Below are 21,379 nucleotides of genomic sequence, written 5' to 3' on the forward strand. Positions count from 1 at the left end.
TTCTGAGACAATGTCAAAGCTTCCTGAACGTTCTGGATGCTTCTAGAACTTCCTGGTAGCTTCTGAGATTTTGTGAAAGTTTTTGAGACTCTCTAGAAAGTTCTCTGAAGTTCTGGAAGCTTCTGAGGCTTTCTGACAGTTCCCGAGAGTCTCTAGAAGCTTTTGGGATGTTCTGGGATTTTCTGAAAGCTTCTGAGGCTTTCTGCAAGTTTCTGAGACTTTCTAGAAGCTTCTGGCGCTTTCTGGTAGCTTTTGAGACTTTCCAAGGTTTCAAAAGCTTCTAGAAGAACCACAGAAATTCCAGAAACTCTCAGAAGCTTTCACAAAATCCCAGGAACTTCCACAATGTCTCAGAAGCTTCCAGAAAATCTCAGAAGTTTTTAAAATACCCCAGAAATTTCCACAATGCCTCAGAAGCTTCCAGAAAATGTCAGAACATTCCAGAAACTTTCAGAAGTTTTCATAAAGTCTCAGGAACTTCTACAATGTCTCAGAAGCTTCCAGAAAATCTCAGAAATTTTTAAAATACCCCAGAATCTTCCAAAATGTCTCAGAAGCTTCCAGAAAATGTTAGAACATTCCAGAAACTCTCAGAAGTTTTCAAAAAGTCCCAGGGACTTCCACAGTAACTCAGAAGCTTTCAAAAAATCTCATAAATTTCCAGAAACTCTCAGAGGCTTTCACAAAAATCTCAGGAACCTCTACAATGTTTCAGAAGTTTCCAGAAAATCTCAGAGGCTTTCACAAAATTCTCAGAAATTTCTACAATGTCTCAGAAGTTTCCAGAAAATCTCAGAAGTGTTTACAATACCCCAGAAACTTAAAAAATGCCTCAGAAAATTCCAGAACTCCTCTAAAAGTCTCAGAAATTTACAGGCCAAAAACGAGTTGCCATGCACTAGAGTGCTTTAGTAATCCCAAAGTGTAGGTTCAAACGAGCGTAGCTCAGTTATTTGAGGAGTTACAGCAAAAGTGTAAATAAGTAAAGTTGTAGGAAATTTCACGCTCTACAAGATCACTTCAAAGCACTTTTTCTCTAGCGAGTCATTTAAGGGAGTTACAGGCCAAAAACTAGTTGCGATGCACTGGAGTGCTTCAGTGATTCCAAAGTGTAGGTTCAAACGAGCGTAGCTCCGTTATTTGAGGAGTTAGAGCAAAAGTGTAGATAAGAAAAGTTGTAGGGAATTTCACGCTCTACAAGATCACTTCAGAGCACTTTTTCTCTAGAAAGTCATTTAAGGGAGTTACAGGCCCAAAACTGCAATGCAACTACTAATAGTGTTCAATCCCAGAAAAACCACACAAAATCAATTAAAAAAATAATTTTGTCCATTACAACACGTGTAAATTCAATTAAGCTATCAAATAGTCAAAAAAAAAATTTTTTTTTTTTAAACCTGGATTAAGGTATCTTCGACTATCAAATACACTAGAACAAGGGAAATTACTCTCAGAAATCACCAAAAAAAAGCAAATATTTGACAAAAATTTCCAGCAAAAACGTGTTCTATATTGGAACAAGCCAATGAGGAGATAAGATAATCCATTTTGTAACTTACATTTACAATTATTAGTCATTATTATCATCAAAAGATAACAGAAACCTACACAAAGTAGTGCATTATCCAATTTCTGTGCTGTTTGGTTAATTTCGGTGAAATATGGACGAAAATCGAGGAAAAAACGCGGTTTTTGACCGACAATCGCAGATACTGGACCGCAGCAACCAAATTCAAATTAACGGTTTCGGCGCAATGGGCGACGTCCAACAGCTTCTGCACCACCAAGCGAATTGTGTGAGTTTTTGCCTTTATTTTTGGTTTTTTCTCGTTTATTTTTGCGGGATAGTGTTCCCAGGACAATTTTCTATGGAAAAGGTTTTTTACGATTTTTCTGTATCTCGTTGCGTTTTTGAGTTATACCCCACCAAACATGTTTGGTGCCTCAGCTTGAGACACTTTCCAGAAATGACTAATTGAAAAAATTCTAGCTTGAAATGTAGGCGAGTGACAGCTGTCAAATTTTTTGACAAGTATAGTGACAGGTTTAGTTGACAGCTGTCAAAATTTTAGCTTAATCGGAAGTACAGTTCCGGAGATATCGTCCCGTAAACCTGTCTGGTGCCTAAACAGTCAAAGTTTTCGTGCAGATGAGCACTTAAAAATGTCTAGTTTGAGCTGTAGGTGAGTGATAGCTGTCAAATTTCTTGACAAGTGTAGTGACAGGTTTAGTTAACAGCTGTCAAAATTTCAGCTTAATCGGAAATGTAGTTCCGGAGATATCGTCTAGTAAACCTGTCTGGTGTCTAAACAGTCAAAGTTTTCGTGCAAACGAGCACTTAAACATGTCTAGTTTGAACTGTAGACTAGTGACAGCTGTCAAATTTTTTGACAAGTATAGTGACAGGTATAGTTGACAGCTGTCAAAATTTTAGCTTAATCGGAAGTGTAGTTCCGGAGATATCGTCCAGTAAACCTGTCTGGGGCCTAAACAGTCAAAGTTTTCGTGCAGACGAGCACTTAAAAATGTCTAGTTTGAACTGCAGGCGAGTGACAGCTGTCAAATTTCTTGACAAGTATAGTGACAGGTTTAGTTGACGGCTGTCAAAATTTGAGCTTAATCGGGAGTGTAGTTCCGGAGATATCGTCCAGTGAACCTGTCTGTTGGCTAAACAGTCAAAAATTTCGTGCAGACGAGCACTTACAAGTGTCTAGTTTGAACTGCAGGCGAGTGACAGCTGTCAAATTTCTTGACAGGTGTAGTGACAGGTTTAGTTGATAGCTGTCAAAATTTCAGCTTAATCGGGAGTGTAGTTTCGGAGATATCGTCCAGTAAACCTGTCTGCTGCTTAAACAGTCAAAGTTTCGTGCAGACGAGCACTTAAAAATGTCTAGTTTGAGCTGTATACAAGTGACAGCTGTCAAATTTCTTGACAAGTGTAGTGACAGGTTTAGTTAACAGCTGTCAAAATTTCAGCTTAATCGGAAATGTAGTTTCGGAGATATCGTCCAGTAAACCTGTCTGGTGCCTAAACAGTTAAAATTTTCGTGCAGACGAGCACTTAAAAATGTCTAGTTTGAACTGTAGACTAGTGACAGCTGTCAAATTTTTTGACAAGTATAGTGACAGGTTAGGTTGACATCTGTCAAAATTTTAGCTTAATCTGGAGTGTAGTTTCGGAGATATCGTCCAGTAAACCTGTCTGGTGCCTAAACAGTCAAAGTTTTCGTGCAGACGAGCACTTAAATGTGTCTAGTTTGAGCTGTAGACTCGTGACAGCTGTCAAATTTCTTGACAAGTATAGTGACAGGTTTAGTTGACGGCTGTCAAAATTTTAGTTTAATCGAGAGTGTAGTTCCGGAGATATCGTCCAGTAAACCTGTCTGGTGCCTAAACAGTCAAAGTTTTCGTGCAGACAAGCACTTAAAAGTGTCTAGTTTGAGCTGTAGACTAGTGACAGCTGTCAAATTTCTTGACAGGTATAGTGACAGGTTTAGTTGACAGCTGTCAAAATTTCAGCTTAATCGGAAGTATAGTTCCGGAGATATCGTCCAGTAAACCTGTCTGCTGCCTAAACAGTCAAAGTTTCGTGCAGACGAGCACTTAAAAATGTCTAGTTTGAGCTGTATACAAGTGACAGCTGTCAAATTTCTTGACAAGTGTAGTGACAGGTTTAGTTAACAGCTGTCAAAATTTCAGCTTAATCGGAAATGTAGTTCCGGAGATATCGTCTAGTAAACCTGTCTGGTGTCTAAACAGTCAAAGTTTTCGTGCAAACGAGCACTTAAACATGTCTAGTTTGAACTGTAGACTAGTGACAGCTGTCAAATTTCTTGACAAGTATAGTGACAGGTTTAGTTGACGGCTGTCAAAATTTTAGCTTAATCGGGAGTGTAGTTCCGGAGATATCGTCTAGTAAACCTGTCTGCTGCCTAAACAGTCAAAGTTTCGTACAGACGAGCACTTAAAAATGTCTAGTTTGAGCTGTATACAAGTGACAGCTGTCAAATTTCTTGACAAGTGTAGTGACAGGTTTAGTTAACAGCTGTCAAAATTTCAGCTTAATCGGAATTGTAGTTCCGGAGATATCGTCTAGTAAACCTGTCTGGTGCCTAAACAGTCAAAGTTTTCGTGCAAACGAGCACTTAAACATGTCTAGTTTGAACTGTAGACTAGTGACAGCTGTCAAATTTCTTGACAAGTATAGTGACAGGTATAGTTGACAGGTGTCAAAATTTTAGCTTAATCGGGAGTGTAGTTCCGGAGATATCGTCCAGTAAACCTGTCTGGTGCCTAAACAGTCAAAGTTTTCGTGCAGACGAGCACTTAAAACTGTCTAGTTTGAGCTGTATACAAGTGATAGCTGTCAAATTTCTTGACAAGTGTAGTGACAGGTTTAGTTAACAGCTGTCAAAATTTCAGCTTAATCGGAAATGTAGTTTCGGAGATATCGTCTAGTAAACCTGTCTGCTGCCTGAACAGTCAAAGTTTCGTGCAGACGAGCACTTAAAAATGTCTAGTTTGAGCTGTATACAAGTGATAGCTGTCAAATTTCTTGACAAGTATAGTGACAGGTTGGGTTGATGGCTGTCAAAATTTTAGCTTAATCGAAAGTGTAGTTCCGGAGATATCGTCCAGTAAACCTGTCTGGTGCCTAAACAGTCAAAGTTTTCGTGCAGATGAGCACTTAAAAGTGTCTAGTTTGAGCTGTAGACTAGTGACAGCTGTCAAATTTCTTGACAGGTGTAATGACAGGTTAGGTTGACGGCTGTCAAAATTTTAGCTTAATCTGGAGTGCAGTTTCGGAGATATCGTCCACTAAACCTGTATGGGGGCCTAAACAGTCAAAGTTTTCGTGCAGACGAGCACTTAAAAATGTCTAGTTTGAGCTGTAGATAAGTGACAGCTGTCAAATTACTTGACAGTTAGAGTGACAGGTTAGGTTGACAGCTGTCAAAATTTGAGCTTAATCGGGAGTGTAGTTCCGGAGATATCGTTCAGTTAAACTGTCTGATGCCTAAACAGTCAAAGTTTTCGTGCAGACGAGCACTTAAAAATGTCTAGTTTGAACTGCAGGCGAGTGACAGCTGTCAAATTTCTTGACAAGTATAGTGACAGGTTAGGTTGATAGCTGTCAAAATTTCAGCTTAATCGGGAGTGTAGTTCCAGAGATATCGTTGACAGCTGTCAAATATTTTAGCTTAAAAAACTCTGAAAATGCTGCAGAAGCTACAAAAATGTTGTGACAGTTCAAACATGTTTGCAGAAAGTCTATTAATGTTTGAAAACATCAAAACATGTTTTGGAACTGCTGGAAATGTTGGAAAACGTCTGACAAATACATTTCAGAAATTCCAAAAATGTTTTGAAATGTTTTGACATTTTTGACAGTGGTCGAAAGGCTGTCACGTCATAAATTATTTAAATTTCAATCAAAGTGTAAAATGTCATGTTGGACTGACATTTGACAGGACAAGTAAATGACAGAAACGTCACAAAATGTCAAAATTTGTGAATAAAGCAATAAATTATGTTTCAAGTTGCTTTCAACGCGATGAGGGTTGGGAGTTTTGTAATTCCTGCAACGTCCAGACATTTTAGGTCTGTCTGGCCCTATCACTGCCCCGATTTGAATGATTTTTTTTGTGAACATTCACCAGTCTACCACCAACCACTAACCCAAAAATCAGCCTTCCAACCCAACTAGTTTGGCAGGGAAAAAATATTTTCCAAATCGCTTTCAAAGCGATGAGGGTTAGGAGTTTTGTAATCCCTGCAACGTTCAGACATTTTAGGCCCGTCTGGCCCTATTACTGCCCCGATTTTAATGAAAATTTTTGTGGACATTCACCAGTCTACCACCAACCACTAACCCAAAAATCAGCCTTCCAACCCAACTAGTTTGGCAGGAAAAAATTATTTTCCAACCCGCTTTCAAAGCGATGAGGGTTAGGAGTTTCAGAACTCTCTAACGTTTGGGGTAACTAACAGCAAAATGATGATATTCACAGACGAGTCGTCATAGAGAACTGCTTGATCGAGCCAGTAGAGTCCTTTTGGGCAACAGAAATGACTGGAAAATGGCTGATACGATCAAAGTGCGCAACTGCAGAGCGGTTTACGTGGGTGATAGAGTGTCTGTAGTGGAACAGATTGTTCTCAAAGATGGCACGAAGCCTACTTTGAGTAAAAGTGAGGTTGTTCCGAGAGGAAGAATAGTGGAACGTCAATTTTGGTTGGCCAGACCGCGAGTTTCCAGGCCGGATCCTCTCAAAAAACCTGTCAAATATGTCATTATTGGTAAGTTTTCTTTTTTGTGATTTTTTTGATTTTTTTTTTGAATTTTACTAAATAAACTGGAAAAACTTTGACAGATTTGCGGTATTTTTTCTCTAAACTGTCAGACACTAATGTCAAACTTGACAGGTGTCACGTGTCAAATTTTTGGCACTTGTGTGTGATTTGTTTTTTTTTTTTTTTTTTGGAAATTTATCGAATTTTACTAAATAAACTGAAAAAACTTTGACAGATTTGCGGTATTTTTTCTTTAAACTGTCAGACATTAATGTCAAAGTTGACATGCGTCACTTGTCAAATTTTTGACACTTTTGTGTGATTTTTCTAAAGGGAACACACCTTGAATGATGTTTGTTCTGATTTTTTATTTTTTTTGTGATTTTTTTGAAAATATATCGAATTTTACTAAATAAACTGAAAAAACTTTGACAGATTTGCGGTATTTTTCCTCTAAACTGCCAGACACTAATGTCAAACTTGACATGTGTCAAATTTTTGTGTGATTTTTCTAAAGGAAACACACCTTGAATGGTGTTTGTTCTAATTTTTTTTTTTTTTTAAATAATTTCTTTTTGTGGTTATGTTCGTTTATATTTCTAGAAAATGTCATTTTCACAATTTGGTAACATTGTGTAAAAATGAAATGAAATGTCAGTTTGGCAACATTGCAAAATTTGTAAAAAGGTCAGTTTGGCAACATTGCAAATATTTGAAAATATTGAAGAAAATTGTCAGTTTGGCAATATTGCACGAAAATTTGTAAAAAGGACAGTTTGGCAACATTGCAAAAATTTGAAAATATTGAAGAAAAATGTCAATTTGGCAACATTGCATGAAAATTTGTAAAAAAGTCAGTTTGGCAGCATTGCACAAATTTGGTAAAAAATTAAGAAAAATGTCAATTTGACAATATTGCAAGAAAATTTGTAACAAGGTTAGTTGGCAACATTGCAAAAATTTGGTAAAAAATTACGAAAAATGTCAATTTGACAATATTGCAAGAAAATTTGTAACAAGGTTAGTTGGCAACATTGCAAAAATTTGGTAAAAATTAAGGAAAATGTCAATTTGACAACATTGTAAAAATTTAGTAAAAATGAATAAAAGTGCCAATTTGACAACATTGCAAGAAAATTTGTGAAAATATCAATTAGGCAACATTGCAAAAATTAGGTAAAAATGAAGAAACATGTCAATTTGGCAACATTGCAAAAATTTGGCAAAAATGAAGAAAAGTGTCAGTTTGACAACATTGCAAGAAAATTTGTAAAATGGTCAGTTTGGCAACATTGCAAAAATTAGGTAAAAATGAAGAAAAATGTCAATTTGGCAACATTGCAAAAATTTGGCAAAAATTAAGAAAAATGTCAATTTGGCAACATTGCAAGAAAATTTCTAAAATGGTCAATTTGGCAACATTGCAAAAATTAGGTAAAAATGAAGAAAAATGTCAATTTGGCAACATTGCAAAAATTAGGTAAAAATGAAGAAAAGTGTCGATTTGACAACATTGCAAGAAAATTTGTAAAAAGGTCAGTTTGGCAACATTGCAAAAATTTGGCAAAAATGAAGAAAAATGTCAATTTGGCAACATTGCAAAAATTAGGTAAAAATGAAGAAAAATGTCAATTTGGCAACATTGCAAAAATTAGGTAAAAATGAAGAAAAGTGTCGATTTGACAACATTGCAAGAAAATTTGTAAAAAGGTCAGTTTGGCAACATTGCAAAAATTTGGCAAAAATGAAGAAAAATGTCAATTTGGCAACATTGCAAAAATTAGGTAAAAATGAAGAAAAATGTCAATTTGGCAACATTGCAAAAATTAGGTAAAAATGAAGAAACATGTCAATTTGGCAACATTGCAAAAATTTGGCAAAAATTAAGAAAAGTGTCAGTTTGGCAACATTGCAAGAAAATTTGTAAAAAGGTCAGTTTGGCAACATTGCAAAAATTTGGCAAAAATTAAGAAAAATGTCAATTTGGCAACATTGCAAAAATTAGGTAAAAATGAAGAAAAATGTCAATTTGGCAACATTGCAAAAATTAGGTAAAAATGAAGAAAAGTGTCGATTTGACAACATTGCAAGAAAATTTGTAAAAAGGTCAGTTTGGCAACATTGCAAAAATTTGGCAAAAATGAAGAAAAATGTCAATTTGGCAACATTGCAAAAATTAGGTAAAAATGAAGAAAAATGTCAATTTGGCAACATTGCAAAAATTAGGTAAAAATGAAGAAAAGTGTCAATTTGACAACATTGCAAGAAAATTTGTAAAATGGTCAGTTTGGCAACATTGCAAACATTTGGCAAAAATGAATAAAAGTGCCAATTTGACAACATTGCAAGAAAATTTGTGAAAATATCAGTTTGGCAACATTGCAAATATTTGAAAATATTGAAGAAAATTGTCAATTTGGCAACATTGCACAAATTTGTTAAAAATGAAGAAAACTGTCAGTTTGGCAACATTGGAAATATTTAGTAAAATTTAGAAAAATTGTTCGTTTGGCAACGCTGCAAAAAGTTAATAAAATCCTTTGCGACTGCTTTAGGAGCATTTTGAAGTTTCTAGAAGATTTTGGAAGTTTCTGGAAACTTCCAGACTGTATTAAAATCTTCCAGTTTGTTTGAAATGCTTTTCGACTGCTTTGGACGTTTTTAGCTTATTCTGGAAGCTTTTGAAAGTTTCTAAAGCCTTCTGGAAGCTTCTGGACAATTCTAGATTGTTCACGAAGTTTTGATAGTTTTTGGAAAATTCTGAAAGCTTCTAGAAGCTTCAAGACTATTTTTTGGAGCAGTTGGACGGATCGGAGCTTCTAAATTGTTCTGGAACAGTTTAGGAAGTTTGATACTGTTGTGGAACGTCTTAGACACTTCTTACAAGCTTTTGGACTGTTCTGGAACGTTCCAAAGTGTTCTAGAAGCTTCTAGACCTTTCGAAAGAACACTGCAGGCTTAAATTAAGCCGCAGAAGTCTCTGGAAACATTTCTACCTCATTTTTAAGGCAAAATCGATTCTAGAATTTTCAAGTTAAGTCATATTTCAGCTCACACCGCCACCGACCAGTACCAAACCCAGATTGACAACGTTGCCGCAATGCAAATAATCCAGAAGTTTCACATGGAAAGTATGGGATGGGCGGATATCGGCTACAATTTTTGCATCGGATCAGACGGAAATGCCTACGAAGGTACAACCACTTGAAGGTCCAAATACTTTCGCTTCAGAATCTGATTCTGTTCCAAAGATGATTTCTCAGAAAAACCCGTGAAATTAGATGCAGGACAGTGGATTGTCGAACTTAGGCAACGTTCAGGTTCATAAGCTTTCCGAAAAGTACTTTAACGTAAATAATCGACCAGTTTCTATGCACCAATGGAAAGAGCATGAAATTTACTATATTAGAGAGCAATTTGAACACTCAGTATAGTACGGTTTGCTTAATCTGGCTTACAATGCGTTAGAAGGGTGTGGAAGTCTAAATTTACACGAAATTCAGGCTCATAAGCTTTCCGAAAAGTACTTTAACGTTAGTAATCCCTTGTTTTCACTATTTGACAGTGGGAACCAACCAATTTACTATATTTGTACCAAATTTGAACACTCAGTATAACACGGTTTGCTTAATTTGGCTTAAAATGTTTTGGAAGAACGTGAATGTCCAATTTTACACTGAAATCAACCTCATAAGCTTTCCGAAAAGTACTTAAACGTAAATAATTATTTGTTTTCAATATTCTACAGTGGGAACCAACCAATTTACTTTATTCGTGCCAAATTTGAACACTCAGTATAGTACAGTTTGCTTAATCTCGCTTAAAATATCTTTGAAAGATGTGTATGTTCAGTTTTGCACGGAAATCAGACTCATAAGCTTCCCGAAAAGTACTTTAACGTAAATAATTAACTGTTCTCACTATTTTACAGTGAGAACAAACCAATTTACTATATTCTGACTAAATTTGAACACTCAGTATAGTAGGGTTTGCTTAATTTGGCTTAAAATGTCTTGGAAGGATGTGAATGTCCAATTTTACACTGAAATCAACCTCATAAGCTTTCCGAAAAGTACTTTAACGTAAATAACTAATTGTTTTCAATATTCTACAGTGGGAACCAATCAATTTACTATATTTGTACCAAATTTGAACACTCCGTATAGTACGGTTTGCTTAATCTGGCTTAAAATGCCTTAGAAGGGTGTGGAAGTCCAAATTTACGCGAAATTTAGGCTCATAAGCTTTCCGAAATGTACTTAAACGTAAATAATTAATTGTTTTCAATATTCTACAGTGGGAACCAACTCATTTACTGTATTCGTGCCAAATTTGAACACTCGGTATAGTACGGTTTGCTTAATCTGGCTTAAAATGTCTTGGAAGAACGTGAATGTCCAATTTTACACTGAAATCAACCTCATAAGCTTTCCGAAAAGTACTTTAACGTTAGCAATCCACTGTTTTCAATATTCTACAGTGGGAACCAACAAATTTACTATATTCGTGCCAAATTTGAACACTCAGTATAGTACGGTTTGCTTAATCTGGCTTAAAATGTCTTGGAAGGATGTGAATGTCCAGTTTTGCACTGAAATCAGACTCATAAGCTTCCCTAAAAGTACTTTAACGTAAATAATGCATAGTTTTTGAGATACTACAGTGGGAAGCAACTAATTTACTATATTTATGCCAAATTTGAACAAAAAGAACAGCTGCATTTTCTTGGTTGGAGGCAAAGTGAAGAAGAACCTCCCCTTGGAAAAATCTCTTACCATTTTCAAGGGAATTACTCGATTTATGTGGTTTTTTGAGTGATTCTAATGAATCACTCAGTATATTTAGGCTTGTCTGAGGTTGGTTTAATAAGATTTGCAATGAAATTTTGGGTAAAAAAACGGAGGGTTTGTGGACCTGGCAGTTGCGCCACAACTCGGAATCAGACACTTAAGCTTTCCGAAAAGTACTTTAACGTAAATAATTAATTGTTTTCAATATTCTACGATGGGAAGCAATCAATTTACTATATTCGTGCCAAATTTGAACACTCTGTATAGTATGGTTTGCTTAATCCGGCTTAAAATGTCTTTAAAGTGGGAGAATGTCCAATTTTGCACGGAAATCAGACTCATATGCTGTCCGAAAAGTACTTTAACGAAAATAATTAATTGTTTTTATTAATCTACAGTGGGAACCAACCAATTTACTATATTTATGCCAAATTTGAACACTCTGTATAGTATGGTTTGCTTAATCCGGCTTAAAATGTCTTTAAAGTGTGAGAATGTAAAATTTTGCCCGAAAATCAGACTCATATGCTGTCCGAAAAGTACTTTAACGAAAATAATTAATTGTTTTTAATATTCTACAGTGGGACCCAATCAATTTACTATATTTATGCCAAATTTGAACACTCTGTATAGTATGGTTTGCTTAATCCGGCTTAAAATGTCTTTAAAGTGGGAGAATGTCCAATTTTGCACGGAAATCAGACTCATATGCTGTCCGAAAAGTACTTTAACGAAAATAATTAATTGTTTTTATTAATCTACAGTGGGAACCAACCAATTTACTATATTTATGCCAAATTTGAACACTCTGTATAGTATGGTTTGCTTAATCCGGCTTAAAATGTCTTTAAAGTGTGAGAATGTAAAATTTTGCCCGAAAATCAGACTCATATGCTGTCCGAAAAGTACTTTAACGTAATTAATTAATTGTTTTTAATATTCTACAGTGGGACCCAATCAATTTACTATATTTGTGCCAAATTTGAACACTCGGTATAGTATGGTTTCCTTAATCCGGCTTAAAATGTCTTTAAAGTGGGAGAATGTCCAATTTTGCACGGAAATCAGATTCATATGCTGTCCGAAAAGTACTTTAACGAAAATAATTAATTGTTTTTATTAATCTACAGTGGGAACCAACCAATTTACTATATTCGTGCCAAATTTGAACACTCTGTATAGTATGGTTTGCTTAATCCGGCTTAAAATGTCTTTAAAGTGTGAGAATGTAAAATTTTGCCCGAAAATCAGACTCATATGCTGTCCGAAAAGTACTTTAACGAAAATAATTAATTGTTTTTATTAATCTACAGTGGGAACCAACCAATTTACTATATTTATGCCAAATTTGAACACTCTGTATAGTATGGTTTGCTTAATCCGGCTTAAAATGTCTTTAAAGTGTGAGAATGTAAAATTTTGCCCGAAAATCAGACTCATATGCTGTCCGAAAAGTACTTTAACGAAAATAATTAATTGTTTTTATTAATCTACAGTGGGAACCAACCAATTTACTATATTCGTGCCAAATTTGAACACTCGGTATAGTATGGTTTGCTTAATCCGGCTTAAAATGTCTTTAAAGTGGGAGAATGTAAAATTTTGCCCGAAAATCAGACTCATATGCTGTCCGAAAAGTACTTTAACGAAAATAATTAATTGTTTTTAATATTCTACAGTGGGACCCAATCAATTTACTATATTTATGCCAAATTTGAACACTCTGTATAGTATGGTTTGCTTAATCCGGCTTAAAATGTCTTTAAAGTGTGAGAATGTAAAATTTTGCCCGAAAATCAGACTCATATGCTGTCCGAAAAGTACTTTAACGAAAATAATTAATTGTTTTTATTAATCTACAGTGGGAACCAACCAATTTACTATATTCGTGCCAAATTTGAACACTCTGTATAGTATGGTTTGCTTAATCCGGCTTAAAATGTCTTTAAAGTGTGAGAATGTAAAATTTTGCCCGAAAATCAGACTCATATGCTGTCCGAAAAGTACTTTAACGAAAATAATTAATTGTTTTTATTAATCTACAGTGGGAACCAACCAATTTACTATATTTATGCCAAATTTGAACACTCTGTATAGTATGGTTTGCTTAATCCGGCTTAAAATGTCTTTAAAGTGTGAGAATGTAAAATTTTGCCCGAAAATCAGACTCATATGCTGTCCGAAAAGTACTTTAACGAAAATAATTAATTGTTTTTATTAATCTACAGTGGGAACCAACCAATTTACTATATTTGTGCCAAATTTGAACACTCGGTATAGTATGGTTTGCTTAATCCGGCTTAAAATGTCTTTAAAGTGGGAGAATGTCCAATTTTGCACGGAAATCAGATTCATATGCTGTCCGAAAAGTACTTTAACGAAAATAATTAATTGTTTTTATTAATCTACAGTGGGAACCAACCAATTTACTATATTTATGCCAAATTTGAACACTCTGTATAGTATGGTTTGCTTAATCCGGCTTAAAATGTCTTTAAAGTGTGAGAATGTAAAATTTTGCCCGAAAATCAGACTCATATGCTGTCCGAAAAGTACTTTAACGAAAATAATTAATTGTTTTTATTAATCTACAGTGGGAACCAACCAATTTACTATATTCGTGCCAAATTTGAACACTCGGTATAGTATGGTTTGCTTAATCCGGCTTAAAATGTCTTTAAAGTGGGAGAATGTCCAATTTTGCACGGAAATCAGATTCATATGCTGTCCGAAAAGTACTTTAACGAAAATAATTAATTGTTTTTATTAATCTACAGTGGGAACCAACCAATTTACTATATTCGTGCCAAATTTGAACACTCTGTATAGTATGGTTTGCTTAATCCGGCTTAAAATGTCTTTAAAGTGTGAGAATGTAAAATTTTGCCCGAAAATCAGACTCATATGCTGTCCGAAAAGTACTTTAACGAAAATAATTAATTGTTTTTATTAATCTACAGTGGGAACCAACCAATTTACTATATTCGTGCCAAATTTGAACACTCGGTATAGTATGGTTTGCTTAATCCGGCTTAAAATGTCTTTAAAGTGGGAGAATGTCCAATTTTGCACGGAAATCAGATTCATATGCTGTCCGAAAAGTACTTTAACGAAAATAATTAATTGTTTTTAATATTCTACAGTGGGACCCAATCAATTTACTATATTTATGCCAAATTTGAACACTCTGTATAGTATGGTTTGCTTAATCCGGCTTAAAATGTCTTTAAAGTGTGAGAATGTAAAATTTTGCCCGAAAATCAGACTCATATGCTGTCCGAAAAGTACTTTAACGAAAATAATTAATTGTTTTTATTAATCTACAGTGGGAACCAACCAATTTACTATATTTATGCCAAATTTGAACACTCTGTATAGTATGGTTTGCTTAATCCGGCTTAAAATGTCTTTAAAGTGGGAGAATGTCCAATTTTGCCCGAAAATCAGACTCATATGCTGTCCGAAAAGTACTTTAACGTAATTAATTAATAATTTTTATTACTCTACAATGGGACCCAATCAATTTACTATATTCGTACCAAATTTGAACCCAGTTTACTACAGTTTTCTGTAGAAATTATCCAAAACAACAAATTCGTCTTGAGGTGAAAGTAACAACCTTTTCCAGAAGATTACCACTTAGGAAGTGAAATTGCAGGTAGAGGCTGGTTCAATCAGGGCAGCCACACTTTAGGCTACAACACTTCCTCAATTGGAATCGCATTTATCGGTTGTTTTCTCAACCAATTGCCGCCCAAATCCGCCCTGGACCGTTGCAGGGATCTGATAGCGGAAGGGGTGGAAATGGGCGCGATTCGGCCCGATTACGATTTGATTGGGCAGTGTCAGTGCCGCCCGTTTCTCAGTCCCGGATTGAGATTGTACGAAGAAGTGGCCACTTGGGAACACTTCAATCCCAACATTCGAAACACCGATCCTTGTTTGGTGAGATGATTCCTTGACTATACGGAGCCAAGTTGTTCCAGACTTTGTACGGAATGTGTGTAGTAGAAGAAAACCAAAGAATGTCAAATAAAATGTGACAATCTAAACAATGTCTTGGGTTTGTCTTGTCCCTGGGACTTTGTGGAAGCTTCTGAGAGTTTCTGAAAGATTCTGAGATTTTTTTGAACCTTCTGAGACATTGTGAGAGTCTCTGGGATTTTCTGGAAGCTTCTGAGACATTTTAAAACTCCCTGGGACTTTATGAAAACTTTAAATTAACATTAAATTTGCTACCCAATGACATCAAAAAACACTACAAATTCAAGTACAGTTAGAGAGAAAAGTGGTATCAAATTTAAAACTGCCAAAATGGCAGTTTTCAAGGACAGTCAGGGTGAAAATCGCTTGTAAAACCCACTTGGAGTAAGAAAATTACTGTTTTAAGCACATTTTTGGAATCCTCATTAAATTTCCTATCTAAAGACATAAAAAAATACTTCAAAATCAAGTACAGTCAGGAAGAAAAGTGGTGGGAAAAGTTGAACTGCCAAAAAGACAGTTTTCAAAGACAGTCATGGTCAAAATCGCTTGTCAAACTAACTTGGAGTACAAAAATGACAGTTTTAAGCACATTTTTGGAATCCTCATTAAATTTCCTATCTAAAGACATAAAAAAACACTAAAAAATCAAGTACAGTCAGGGAGAAAAGTGGTGTAAATATTTTAACTGCCAAAATGACAGTTTTCAAGGACAGTCAGGGTGAAAATCGCTTGTAAAACCCACTTGGAGTACGGAAATGACAGTTTTAAGCACATTTTTGGAATCCTCATTAAATTTCCTATCTAACGACATAAAAAAATACTTCAAAATCAAGTACAGTCAGGAAGAAAAGTAATGTGAAATTTGAAACTGCCAAAATGACAGTTTTCAAGGACAGTCAGGGTGAAAATCGCTTTTTAAACCCACTTGGAGTACGAAAATAAGCGTTTTAAGCACATTTTTGGAATCCTCATTAAATTTCCTATCAAATGACATTAAAAAATACTACAAAATCAAGTACAGTCAGGGAGAAAAGTGGTGTAAAAGTTGAACTGCCAAAAAGACAGTTCTCAAGGACAGTCAGGGACAAAATGGCTTGGTAAACCCACTTGGAGTAAGAAAATAACTGTTTTAATCACATTTTTGGAATCCTCATTAAATTTCCTATCTAATGACATAAAAAAACACTAAAAAATCAAGTACAGTTAGGAAGAAAAGTAATGTGAAATTTGAAACTGCCAAAATGACAGTTTTCAAGGACAGTCAGGGTGAAAATCGCTTGTAAAACCCACTTGGAGTAAGAAAATTACTGTTTCAAGCACATTTTTAGAATCCTCATTAAATTCCCTATCTAACGACATAAAAAAAACACTACAAAATCAAGTACAGTCAGGGATAAAAGTGGTGTAAAAAGCTGAACTGCCAAAAAGACAGTTTTCAGAGACAGTCAACGTCAAAATCGCTTGTAAAACCCACTTGGAGTACGAAAATGACTGTTTTAAGCACATTTTTGAAATCCTCATTAAATTTCCTATCTAACGACATAAAAAAACACTAAAAAATCAAGTACAGTCAGGGAGAAAAGTGGTGTAAAATGTTGAACTGCCAAAATGACAGTTTTCAAAGTCAGTCAGGGTCAAAATCGCCTGTAAAACCCACTTTTGTGAAAGCCTCTAAGAATTTCTGTAAATTTCTGGGATTTTCGGAGCGCTTCTGAGACATTGAGCCTCTGAGACACTGAGCCTCTGAGATTCTGGAATTTTCGTCAAAAAATACGAAAAAAGTCATCTGTGGTTCTTCTAGAAGCTTTTGAAATCTTAGAAAGTCTCAAAAGCTACCAGAAAGCGCCAGAAGCTTCTAGAGAGTCTCAGAAACTTGCAGAAAGCCTCGGAAGCTGGCAGAAAGTCCTAGACGCTTCCAGAAAGTTTCAAAAATCTCCAGAGAGCCTCAGAAGCTTCCAGAAAGTCCCAGAACGTCCCAAAAGCTTCTAGAGACTCTCGGGAACTGCCAGAAAGCTTTAGAAGCTACCAGAAAGTTTCCAGGTCGTCCGAGAAGCTTCCAGAATGGCAGAGAACTTTCTGGATAGTCTCAAAAACTTTCATAAAGTTTCAGAAGCTACCTAGAATTTCTAGAAACTTCCAGAAGGTCCAGGAAGCTTCTAAAAAGTTCCAGACACTTTGGAAGAGCTTCAGAAGTTACCAGCAAGTTCCAGATGCTTCTATAATGTTCCAGAAGCTTCCACAATTTCCCAGAAACTTCCAGATAATTCCAGAAGCTTTTTCAGTCAAAAACACAATCAAAATCATCTGTAGTTGTTCTAGCAGCTTCCTAGCATGTTCTAGACACTTCTAGAGAGTCTCAGAACCTTCCGGAAAGCCTCAGAAACTTCACAAGTGTCTTAGAAGCGTTCTGACTGCTATTTTTCCAGTATTTTGACAAGTTTCAGGAAAAAAACACGCACAAAAGCGTATGTAATGGTTCTAGAAGCTTTCGGAACTTTTCAGAATGTACCAGAAGCTTCTAGAAAATTCCAGAAACTTCCAGAAAAGAGCAGAATTGCTTTAAAGCTTCAGAAGTGTCTTAGAAGCGTTCAGACTGCTATTTTTCCAGTATTTTGACAAGTTTTACTCAAAAACACCCACAAAAGCATCTGTAATGGTTCTAGAAGCTTTCGGAACCTTTTAGAATGTTCCAGAAGCTTCTAGAAAATTCCAGAACAAAGCAGAATTGCTTAAAAGCTTCAGAAGTGTCTTAGAAGCGTTCAGACTGCTATTTTTCCAGTATTTTGACAAGTTTCAGGAAAAAACACGCACAAAAGCATCTGAGATGGTTCTAGAAGCTTTCGGAACCTTTTAGAATGTTCCAGAAGCTTCTAGAAAATCCCAGAAACTTCCAGAACAGAGCAGAATTGCTTTAAAGCTTCAGAAGTGTCTTAGAAGCGTTCAGACTGCTATTTTTCCAGTATTTTGACAAGTTTTACTCAAAAACACCCACAAAAGCATCTGTAATGGTTCTAGAAGCTTTCGGAACCTTTTAGAATGTTCCAGAAGCTTCTAGAAAATTCCAGAACAAAGCAGAATTGCTTAAAAGCTTCAGAAGTGTCTTAGAAGCGTTCAGACTGCTATTTTTCCAGTATTTTGACAAGTTTCAGGAAAAAACACGCACAAAAGCATCTGAGATGGTTCTAGAAGCTTTCGGAACCTTTTAGAATGTTCCAGAAGCTTCTAGAAAATCCCAGAAACTTCCAGAACAGAGCAGAATTGCTTTAAAGCTTCAGAAGTGTCTTAGAAGCGTTCAGAATGCTATTTTTGCAGTATTTTGACAAGCTTCAGGAAAAAACACGCACAAAAGCATCTGTAATGGTTCTAGAAGCTTTCGGAACATTTTAGAATGTTCCAGAAGCTTATAGAAAATTCTAGAACAAGTCAGAATTGCTTTAAAGCTTCAGAAGTGTCTTAGAAGCATTCAGACTGCTATTTTTCCAGTATTTTGACAAGTTTCAGGAAAAAACACGCACAAAAGCATCTGTAATGGTTCTAGAAGCTTTCTGAAGCTTTTAGAATGTTCCAGAAAATCCCAGAAACTTCCAGAACAGAGCAGAATTGCTTAAAAGCTTCAGAAGTGTCTTAGAAGCATTCAGACTGCTATTTTTCCAGTATTTTGACAAGTTTCAGGAAAAAACACGCACAAAAGCATCTGTAATGGTTCTAGAAGCTTTCTGAAGCTTTTAGAATGTTCCAGAAAATCCCAGAAACTTCCAGAACAGAGCAGAATTGCTTAAAAGCTTCAGAAGTGTCTTAGAAGCATTCAGACTGCTATTTTTCCAGTATTTTGACAAGTTTCAGGAAAAAACACGCACAAAAGCATCTGTAATGGTTCTAGAAGCTTTCAGAACCTTTTAGAATGTTCGAGAAGCTTCTAGAAAATTCCAGAAACTCCTAGAACAGAGCAGAATTGCTTTAAAGCTTCAGAAGTGTCTTTGAAGCGTTCAGACTGCTATTTTTCCAGTATTTTGACAAGTTTCAGGAAAAAACACGCACAAAAGCATCTGTAATGGTTCTAGAAGCTTCCGGAACCTTATAGAATGTTCCAGAAGCTTCCAGAAAAGCCCAGAAACTTCCACAACAGAGCAGAATTGCTTAAAAGCTTCAGAAGTGTCTTAGAAGCGTTCAGACTGCTATTTTTCTAGTATTTTGACAAGTTTCAGTCAAAAACACGCACAAAAGCATCTGTAATGGTTCTAGAAGCTTTCGGAACCTTTTAGAATGTTTGAGAAGCTTCTAGAAAATCCCAGAAACTTCCAGAACAGAGCAGAATTGCTTAAAAGCTTCAGAAGTGTCTTAGAAGCGTTCAGACTGCTATTTTTCCAGTATTTTGACAAGTTTCAGGAAAAAACATGCACAAAACCATCTGTAATGGTTCTAGAAGCTTTCTGAAGCTTTTAGAATGTTCCAGAAGCTTCCAGAAAAGCCCAGAAACTTCCAGAACAGAGCAGAATTGCTTAAAAGCTTCAGAAGTGTCTTAGAAGCATTCAGACTGCTATTTTTCCAGTATTTTGACAAGTTTCAGGAAAAAACACGCACAAAAGCATCTGTAATGGTTCTAGAAGCTTTCAGAACCTTTTAGAATGTTCCAGAAGCTTCCAGAAAAGCCCAGAAACTTCCACAACAGAGCAGAATTGCTTAAAAGCTTCAGAAGTGTCTTAGAAGCGTTCAGACTGCTATTTTTCCAGTATTTTGACAAGTTTCAGGAAAAAACACGCACAAAAGCATCTGTAATGGTTCTAGAAGCTTTCTGAAGCTTTTAGAATGTTCGAGAAGCTTCCAGAAAATCCCAGAAACTTCCAAAACGGAGCAGAATTGCTTAAAAGCTTCAGAAGTGCCTTAGAAGCGTTCAGACTGCTATTTTTCTAGTATTTTGACAAGTTTCAGGAAAAAACACGCACAAAAGCATCTGTAATGGTTCTAGAAGCTTTCGGAACCTTTTAGAATGTTCGAGAAGCTTCTAGAAAATTCCAGAAACTTCTAGAACAGAGCAGAATTGCTTAAAAGCTTCAGAAGTGTCTTAGAAGCGTTCAGACTGCTATTTTTCCAGTATTTTGACAAGTTTCAGGAAAAAACACGCACAAAAGCATCTGTAATGGTTCTAGAAGCTTTCGGAACCTTTTAGAATGTTCCAGAAGCTTCCAGAAAAGCCCAAAAACTTCCAGAACAGAGCAGAATTGCTTTAAAGCTTCAGAAGTGTCTTAGAAGCGTTCAGACTGCTATTTTTCCAGTATTTTGACAAGTTTCAGGAAAAAACACGCACAAAAGCATCTGTAATGGTTCTAGAAGCTTTCTGAAGCTTTTAGAATGTTCGAGAAGCTTCCAGAAAATCCCAGAAACTTCCAAAACGGAGCAGAATTGCTTAAAAGCTTCAGAAGTGCCTTAGAAGCGTTCAGACTGCTATTTTTCTAGTATTTTGACAAGTTTCAGGAAAAAACACGCACAAAAGCATCTGTAATGGTTCTAGAAGCTTTCGGAACCTTTTAGAATGTTCGAGAAGTTTCCAGAAAATCCCAGAAACTTCTAGAACAGAGCAGAATTGCTTTAAAGCTTCAGAAGTGTCTTAGAAGCGTTCAGAATGCTATTTTTGCAGTATTTTGACAAGTTTCAGGAAAAAACCCGCACAAAAGCATCTGTAATGGTTCTAGAAGCTTCCCGAACCTTTCAGAATGTTCGAGAAGCTTATAGAAAATTCTAGAACAAGTCAGAATTGCTTTAAAGCTTCAGAAGTGTCTTAGAAGCATTCAGACTGCTATTTTTCCAGTATTTTGACAAGTTTCAGGAAAAAACACGCACAAAAGCATCTGTAATGGTTCTAGAAGCTTCCCGAACTTTTCAGAATGTTCGAGAAGCTTCTAGAAAGTCCCAGAAACTTCCAGAACAACGCAGAATTGCTTTAAGGCTTCAGAAGTGCCTTAGAAGCGTTCAGACTGCTATTTTTCTAGTATTTTGACAAGTTTCAGGAAAAAACTCGCACAAAAGCATCTGTAATGGTTCTAGAAGCTTCCCGAACCTTTCAGAATGTTCGAGAAGCTTATAGAAAATTCTAGAACAAGTCAGAATTGCTTTAAAGCTTCAGAAGTGTCTTAGAAGCATTCAGACTGCTATTTTTCCAGTATTTTGACAAGTTTCAGGAAAAAACACGCACAAAAGCATCTGTAATGGTTCTAGAAGCTTCCCGAACCTTTCAGAATGTTCGAGAAGCTTCTAGAAAGTCCCAGAAACTTCCAGAACAACGCAGAATTGCTTTAAGGCTTCAGAAGTGT

The 21,379-nt window shown here is 35.9% G+C and overlaps 1 protein-coding gene across 1 annotated transcript; it reads left to right on the top strand.

The window, feature by feature from the left end:
• Positions 1-1,587: 1,587 nt before the first annotated feature.
• On the top strand, positions 1,588-15,139 carry LOC145737518 (peptidoglycan recognition protein 1-like). The gene is made up of 4 exons (XM_081992222.1): positions 1,588-1,796; positions 6,012-6,300; positions 9,345-9,488; positions 14,743-15,139. Exons 1-4 carry the CDS (start codon positions 1,662-1,664, stop codon positions 15,036-15,038), a joined length of 864 nt encoding a protein of 287 aa, XP_081848348.1. The 5' UTR covers positions 1,588-1,661; the 3' UTR covers positions 15,039-15,139.
• Positions 15,140-21,379: the final 6,240 nt, after the last annotated feature.

The sequence above is a fragment of the Ips typographus genome, linkage group LG14, assembly GCF_016097725.1.
Source record: "Ips typographus isolate SLU linkage group LG14, UJ_Ityp_2.0, whole genome shotgun sequence".
NCBI classification, from domain to species: Eukaryota; Metazoa; Arthropoda; class Insecta; order Coleoptera; family Curculionidae; genus Ips; species Ips typographus.